At 36.6% G+C, this 9145-nt stretch overlaps 1 protein-coding gene across 1 annotated transcript in view; it reads left to right on the plus strand.

The window, feature by feature from the left end:
- LOC149786190 (pyruvate dehydrogenase E1 component subunit alpha, mitochondrial-like) overlaps window positions 1-8083 on the plus strand; it is a 92812-nt gene extending 84729 nt beyond the window's left edge. Inside the window, exon 9 of the mRNA XM_089976546.1 lies at window positions 5609-8083. Within this exon, the coding sequence (XP_089832672.1) occupies window positions 5609-5776 (168 nt within the window). The 3' untranslated portion in view covers window positions 5777-8083. The remainder of the gene's footprint in view (window positions 1-5608) is intronic.
- Window positions 8084-9145: the final 1062 nt, after the last annotated feature.

Raw genomic sequence — 9145 nt, forward strand, 5'->3', positions numbered from 1 at the left:
ATTTATTTTGTTGAACCCAAAGAGACCTTGACCTTCCATCATTTCATAGCTCTCGCTACCACTTCGATGTGAGTTGCAGTAATAGCTGCTATTAGCAATACCAAAGCAGGAACAGCAACAATAGGAGTCAAAGCAAGGAAATAATGAATTCTTTGCTCGACTTACAAACGAATATTTATCAGATTTACTTGTTACGAACATCATATGAAACAAGTTCAACAAAATCGAATAGTACTTGCGAATTGTTGAGATTTTGCTCCATTTGTGGACATAATATTCGAACCAATGACTCAAAGGAACACGCTGTCAAGGAACAAAAAATGTCGTTTTTGTAACCAAATCATGGATTTTGAACATCTATGTTGCATTGAAAAATATGAGAATGAGCTGGAGGAAGATTTCAAAGAAGACCAGCAAAAGATGGCAAACGAAACAAGTGGATTTATCTATTTTACTTTGGATGTACAGAAGAGACTGGCATTCCCATCCATAATTTTTGCGTTGATCATCGTGCTTGTTAGAAGTGCATACAAGAACTTACTTTGTTTCGCTGTTCTAATTCTAGTATGATTCCAGAAGGGATGTGAACAAATCTTTCGAGGCTCTGGTACTCTTGCGAAATTTACGGAATGGATCTTAAACAATACCGACGACACTTGGAGAGTCCTCTACAGCTGGATTTGTCTACTTAATACAATAAGAACGCGTGTGAATGTTGTTTATATGCTTTGAAAGGAACGGTAACGGTGTCCAACATACAGAAACGACAATCAGGAAAACAATGAGAAAGTAAATACCCATCAGCCAGACGAAATAAACAATGTTTCAATGAGGATGATTGCTACCCATGAAGACAGGACCCTTGTCAAAAGTGGATGCTCCTTTTGTAACGATCGATTGCTAGACCACTTTAAGGAGGAGTCATGAGATAAAAATGAAGAAAAAGAAGATATAAAGGAGACCCTTTTCTGGAAGGACATTACAGATGTGCCTTGGATCTTTTAGAAAGGTGAAAACTCATTTACGTTCAAACCAAGCGATGGATAGAATCCATCGTTGGTAAGAAACGAAAGATGCCTCATTTACCTCCGAATCATAATCTTACCGATCTGTCAAATTTACAAAGAGAATTACAACCGTTGATGGATCGAACCGATTTTTCATAACCAGAAAAAGAAAAACCGCAATGGGTATGGCCACGCATTGCAACGCCTTCAACTCTTTCACAAGAATACTTTAAACGAAACACTTAAATGTACTCTGAGAGATTTCAAGACGATCATGAAAGGCTAGCCCAAAGTTACCATGACAGACACAGCCACAATAATGGAAGAAGAAAACAGACGAGAACTGTTTCAAACTCCGTGTACTCCAATACCTAGTAACATTGCAGCTTCCTTGCTAACACCATCTCATACCTGCAAAATGAGAAAAATTAAAACCCTGAGTCAAAATGGTGATGTCGACACTTTCTTCAACATAATAAAACAAGAATGAAGTGAGGACAGAAGTGAATAAAGACATACCCATACCCAACTCCTTCCCCTATTGTCCGTCGATCACTTCAAGCCTAATCCAAACCAATACCACACGATCCTAGCATAAACAAAACAAATAACCCCATCATGGAGACACACTGAGCTAGCATTTACTACAATTCTGCACATGCTGCTGGTCACGAAGGAGTTCAAAGACTACATCGTGTGCTTAAATCAAACTTAATAGTGTCTTTTTATCATATGTGCGAAAATGATTAAAATAACAATTGACGAGCACGTTTCACAAACACATTCGACCAAACCTTTCCAGAAGTTACAGCAAAGTTGCTGGCATCATGAGTATCAAGCAGACTGAGCTGATGTCTAACATATGGCAGCGTACAATCTTGTTTATAAATATTTGTTTCGTGACATGCTCGTGTTTTAAAGATCAGCTTGGGTAGTTCCTTTGACTTCTAAAACATGTTTACAGTTAGTACGAGCTTTAAACGTCAACCTTTTAAATGGCAATCAGACAAAGCACCGAATTTCTGAACAAAAGGAATAGAGAAAAGACATTTAAAAAAATTTCAGCACCAAAGATCCTGCAACTAACTCCAAAAAAAACGAAGTGATGGTCTTCGATCAGTTATTAGGAACGTCACCTACCACCCACAGAAAGAACTGGTGCTAAAGACCAGAGATTGGGTTCGCATTTGAAAAGCCGAACGCAGATTTGACAAAGGTTTTTTTACCTAACTGGACAACATAATTACTTTCTTGTCACTTGACATGTACGTGGACATGATATTCCTGTCTACAAATCGGAAGACGTGAACGAAGAAATGTTGAAAGGAACATTTTACTTTCCTCGGTTTCTATTGTCTGAAACAAAGTAACAAAATAGGCAAAACCATAAGGTTTAATAAATTTCAACAAATAATTTATATTCCTAGAATACATGTTGAACTCTAACATTAACTTACAGTTTTGTACATAGATTCCAAACAATCCTAAATGTTATATCACGTCCGTAGAGTTGAGTATTCCGAATGCATTCCAGCAGAGAAACTAAACGAAGGACTAAATTTATTGCTTGTGTAAATTTCCGATGTGGATTTGTTACTCCGAGTAATTCATTTCAAAACTGGTTCTGCCATCGCTGCTTACGAGAAAGATTGAAACACGTATCACATTCACCGTGAATTTGTACATCTTCGTTATCTTCGGGTCCAAAACATTGTATTTTGATAGTGACAAAATTAGTGTAAGATGTGATTATGGGCGAATTACTCTCAACTGAAAAGTCATAGTGAAAATATGTTTTAGAAAATTAATCTCCAGTGAAGTGTTACAGATGTACTTTGTGTACCAAGGAGTCGGTCGTCAACTAAGACATGATTTAGGAAATATATTAAAATCATTCTTTCCTATGCATGCACCAATCTAAAATCAATTGTAACTCAAATTGTGCTTCAAAAGATGCCGCATTGACGCAAGGAAAATATGTTTTTCTAAATGTCTTCATTAAGCAATACAGTCCAAATGAAGCCCTCAAGAGAGCAATCACATATCTATTGCTTCAAACTGGAAATGACCTTTCGGGTCGCCGAGAGACACCTATAAATGTGCTTCACACTTCTAGCCAAAACATTAGCTCTTATTCTATGATACAGCAAGAATGAGGTAGAAAGGGACGTTTAAACTGCTTCAGATTTCATAAACAAGTCCAAAATAGAAAAAGAAATGAAGAAGAATAAAAGCTGAAGGAGAATTTCACGTGTTCGAGTAAAAATGAAAGACAAATGACGCATCAAGATCCTTGTGAATGTACCAAGTCAGAACTCGACATGTAATGGCATTCGACTTATGATGATGAAGATGAAAGAATCCAAATAGGTAGAATTTCATGTGTGTCGTCTTTGACTACATCAGCCTCTATAAAATCTGAAACCAGGTCAAACCGAAGATTAGTCGCGTGTACCTAAAACTTAAAGTTCTCGAAGTGGACAACACCAATCCAGCGAAGAAGCCACAATAGCTTCCGTCAGCAATTTCATGCGTTCGTTGTTCATCTAAATGGATTTGTACTTGAATAACAAACTAGTCAGCAACAGTACAGACATTTAATCTTACCTAGCGTGTATGGAAAATCTCTTAACGTACCGAAAAGAAGCGAAGAGAAGCGAAGAACAAAACATTGGAATGATTCCGTGCTATGAAAACCTGACGCGTTAAGTTCAAAGATACAGGTTTGACAAAAGCTGACGATCCTCGCAATGTTGGATTTCACAACCGTCGAAAGAAACTCAAACAAAGACGCAGTTTCGAACTGTTGGATAGGCTGGATTTCTATATTTATTTGCAAGACAAGTATTTGTTGAACGGAGTTGATATATGCTTGAGACGGATTAGAAGTAGCACCATGTTCCACGTAACGTCCAAAGGTAACGAGTAAACACCGAGCATTTAAGAAGCTTAACTGTATGCGACTTTTGTGTAAGGTTTACCTAAAGTGGGAAATTACATCAGCCACGTATTTGGTACGAGTGGCAGTGAAAACCATCATTATTTCCTCTAGAGTACGAGTCATGATCGAATCTCATGTTTTCAAGGACAGATATGAAAACGTCCCTATTTGGCATCGTCAGCAATGTAGCTCTAAACGGTGCCACCAATCAAAATCCTTTCGAATTCCAACACTTCAACGTGTTTAAGATAGACAGGTGGTCAAATAGTATGTACCGAACATTTTGAACCTAACATTGCCCAGAAAAATTATATGACATCTTCCTTGATACTTTTTGAAGTTACAGGGCAGTTAGGTTGTCATTGCAGTCATGGTATTTTGGACCAGGATTAGTCAGGAAGATATATTTAATGTGAATCTGATTTCACTCCAGGCCAAGGCAGGAACGAAAGATATTGAATTTCACCCAATAAAATCCGGCAACTTCGTGTCAAACTTCAGCTTGGAGTAGCTCAGGAAAACAGAATGTATGCATAATTCGGCAATACTCTGGAAATCAACATTTTGATATTAGTGATCATATAGTATTAGTGAAAAAGATGGAACACGAAGAACTAGCGGAAATCGGCGGAAGGGATGTTTTGATTTCTGAACAACTACCACCACAGTCACAGAAAACAAGTAAAGAAAAATGCCAAAATAAAGTCATGATGTCAACATGGCGAGAACAAGAACATCTTTGTCTCCTATTTCGCTCGGGACTGAGAACAATATTCTGGGTGTCAAATTGTTCAACCTTGTTAGAAACACCAAGAGAAAATGTCTGATGACGAATCAATAAGAAAAGTTGTAAGAGTATCTGGAAAAGGCCTACCTCTTCATTTCGGAAGAGAAGATTTTGAGAAAGTGGTAGAAAGACTCTTGTGACCATTCCTTTCATCCATTGATTTTCCCACGCATCGAAACCGTCTTGCTAGAATGTACAGAAACTACCTGCTGATCATGTCCTTTATTTACACACTGACTCCAACTTCGGACACAGCTTCTTGGAACCATATGGTGTGTGATAAAGATGATCTTTCCCATAGGAAACCTAACAACTTTCAAGATAATGTAATTTACACAGACGACAGTCAATCATAGGTCAGGAACCCGTTGGATAGCATTTTACTTCGCCAATGATGACAGTGTGGAACATTTTGATTCTTATCGATTACCCCTCTTTAAGAGGACATCGTCATTGACTTTATAAGAAGATATGCTGTATCCACTCATTTCAACAAATCTAGATTACAAGAATCAGATTTGGTTGATTGTGGACAATATTGTGTGTAGTTTTCCATCGTTTAATTTTCCAAATACTAATGTGATTTACACACACACACACACACACACACACACACACACACATATATATATATATATATATATATATATATATATATATATATATCCGTTATCTTTACTTCATAATCCTGCTTAGTACAAGGGTCAACTGTTAAGTTATGGTCAGTTCATTAGTACAAGGGTCAACTGTTAAGTTATGGTCAGTTCATTAGTCCAATGGAGAGTTATCAGGACCATCTATACCTCTTGTTTTTAGTTTTGGAAAATGTCAGTTCTCAACCATTTTGAAAGTGTAATATTTTCAATTGTGCAGGATATCGATAAGGACGTAAAGATGGAAGTAGCGAAAGCTGCAGCGAAGGCCCAATCTGACCCTGAGCCGCCAATGGAAGATCTGTACAACCACATCGTTGTTGATCCACCATTAGACATGCGGGTCCGAGGTTGTGACGTGACAATCAGCGCCTCTTCAAAAGGATAAAATCTGATAAAGACATATTAAACATAATTTTTATACTTAATTCCTTTTGGCTGAGATTTCGGTAGTGTTATCTCTAGGTTTATCGATACATTTGGTAAATGTTTGTGTATTCTGCTTTCTTCTAATTTAAAATACTGAATGTGATTCGATTGTATCAATGTTACAATATAAGTACGTGTACAAAAGAGTCAACATTGCTCTTCGGCTCTAAAAGCAATACCAACAAAGTTGAACATAGCTTCGCTTGAACACAACACATCTCTCTCATGTGTATATAATGAGAGAGAGAGAAGACTTACCTACCTTCCTTTTTCCACCTGATTGACCGCAGGACTAACTCACTGAGAAGAGGCTATTCCAACATACATGAAGTCAAACATATTGTGGATGGACTATACAGTGTGAAGCACCTAAATAAAAAATGATTTATTAGTGATTTTATCCATTACGCTAGTACTTGGTGTCATATTAAATATATCTTTCCTGCTGTTATTTTATGGTTATATTTGATAATTGTTATAAATGAAATGAGTTCAGCTTATAACAGCAGCATAGTACACTTTAAGAACAAAGGAAATCGTATATTAAAAAGGGTCTGCGGATGATTTGGAGAACGAGAATTTAACATTATGCCACCATTATTGTGGGATTCTGAGGACAAGAGGAAATCCTATTTTAGAAATCTCCATCGGTATATACCTTATAAATTCTATATGAAACTTAGAAGGTGAATTTTTTTAGACATTTTCTCTATCTTACATTAAGATTCTCACAAATAATTGCTACGTACGTTACTGGCAGCAAGTTGTGTTTCAAACATATTGAGTACCAAGTCAGGCAAATTTTCATTCATCAGTTTGAAGTAACTGTTACTAATTTGCCAGTCCTAGCACTGACTTGACCTTGCCTTACTCAATGCGCAGAGTAGGTGCATTTGCAGTTAAAACGAGCGTTATCTTGTTGCATTTTTGAATGAAGGCAGAATTTAGCGTGAATCAGACTTGGTTTCTAAATTTAATTTATGGTACAATTTCTTTTCAATACTGCCATTCTGCACTAACTGATCTGGTTGTACGTCACATTGCACGTTATAAATTTCATAAGATGAGTGAAAGTTTGCCTTTTTGGCGAGATCGATTTTGATTGTACTGATTCAGTAGCAGACAATCTTGTTGCAAACATATCCAATACTATACGAGACAGATTTCTTTTCTTTTATTCATACAGTTTGTGGCAAATTTTGCCAAACACCTTTCAGTCCTGAATTTCAGTGATTTCATTAAAATGGCTGCCGTACTTGTTTGATTGATACATATATGGGCAAAAATTGTTTATCATTGCCAATGTTTTTATGAGGTACATTTTTTTTATACAGTAGTCAGTTTGTTACAAATTAGGACTTATTTATTCTGTCTGTCAGTAAGTGTGCAGAGTGCCTATGTTCAACTTTGAACAAATGCCAAACTAAACATCAGAATTATGCATCGTACATTTTGGGTAGAATTTGTGCCAAACTTAAAGCTTCGGAGAGAGTGAGACAGAGGTTAAGCCAATGCTATGCGTGTAAGTGAGTCTCTTTATTTGGAGGGAAATATAACATTATAACATCATTAGGATAATATATTTTGGTTTCCAATATTGCACTCTAGACAAAAATGACTCTATAGACCAATATTCCAATTTTTTGCCAATCTGCTATCCCGAACTCAGCCTTATTATTTATTTTCTGAACTTGGGAAGTACGAGGTTTTTCTTATTCTACTTGATAGATGGTTTATCGTAATAGCTCACGATTTGAGGATGGAATCATATATAAACACAAAGCAACCCACTGGAAAGAATTAAATTGCCTTCGTGTTTTCCTATCATTGTAAAAGTATTTGAATAAGAATAATTTTGTCTATATGTTTTGTATCCTACGGTAGCGAAGTCTAAATTTATTCAAGAACATCCAATGATACTAAGAAAAATATTCAAAAATGGTACGTAGAAATGACACAGCAATCTATATATAAAAGTATAGGGAAAACCGTCATGTCTTGAACAAGCGAGTTCACGGAAAGTTACTTCGCATGCGCAGGGATTTCAAGCTGTTTCCGGGTTAAAGGTTAAAAGGACCCATATCACACACAGAGATTAGCATTGTCTCACATCAGTATCTAACAAATATGTTATTCCATATAACAGGCTATGTGTTTTTACATACTGGTAGGTAGACATGAACCAGTCATTGCATGTAAACTATTTTTAAGAATATACATTTGCATGGTTGTTAATTTATATACTGAAATAAACTGTGTAACCTAATGCATTCTTTGTTTTATGTGGAATCTATCATGATTAAATAACTATAAAACAAGGATTTCACAAACCAAAGTTCATAGTAATTGCTTTCAGTAATGAGAAAATCAGACTATAACAAAAAATTTGCATAAACACTTTACATTATACACATGTTCAAAGGAGTTCCACACTTTGCATGTTCAAAGGAGTTCATATGCAACATAAATTTATGTCTTGGCTAAGCATCTTTCACAATACCATTTGTCAAGTTCAACTTCTTTGCTTTTGTGGGTGATATGCAGGCACTTCCAATGGAACCATGTTTTACAATAATCACAACAAATACTGTTGTCATCATCATTCACGATATCCTCAGGTTCCCTGCAAACTGAATCACACAGCCTGCATATAACATTATTATGCACTATTTTATTGCATTTCTCTCATTTTCTCATTGTTCGCGAGACTCCAATTGCCTTTGCATTAAGGTTGTGGACCATGGGTTTTTTGGATGCGTCATTGGTTTTTGGTAAACATGATGGTGTCTTTTTCTCACTGCATACAGTTGCATTACACAGCAGTCGGCTTCACACCTTCCCAAAACTCTGAATCAAATGGCACTCTTTCATGGTAGTAACTTTTTGTGGTGTACACATAAAAATCACACCATTTTCGACCACTTTCGTTTTTCTGTCAACTTCTTCCTGAGCTGGTACTACGGGTAGCTTCTGTTCACTCGCTACAAATACGCGAGCAACTAATTCCTTTTTTGTCCCCACTGTCGATAGCCCTCTTTTCTTCAAAAACACCTTCAAGCTATCGACTTTCCATGTGTCTATAGCGTTAAGAGACAAATTCTCAACGTCAAAAAACATCGTTCACTCGTGTTAAATGGCGTGATGAAGGAGGGTGTACTGCTTAGGTCCCTTTGACCTTTGACTCGTGACGTCACAACACATATGGCGGCACGCTGTATATTATCGCGAAATCGCTTATTTATAGCATACGGATACGCATTTGTTAATTTCAGAGGGGAGTGTTTATGAAAACTTTCATAAGAGATATATTCACAGAATAATTCCGATC

The sequence above is a fragment of the Sinohyriopsis cumingii genome, chromosome 12, assembly GCF_028554795.1.
Source record: "Sinohyriopsis cumingii isolate HCF-2022 chromosome 12, ASM2855479v2, whole genome shotgun sequence".
Taxonomy (NCBI): domain Eukaryota; kingdom Metazoa; phylum Mollusca; class Bivalvia; order Unionida; family Unionidae; genus Sinohyriopsis; species Sinohyriopsis cumingii.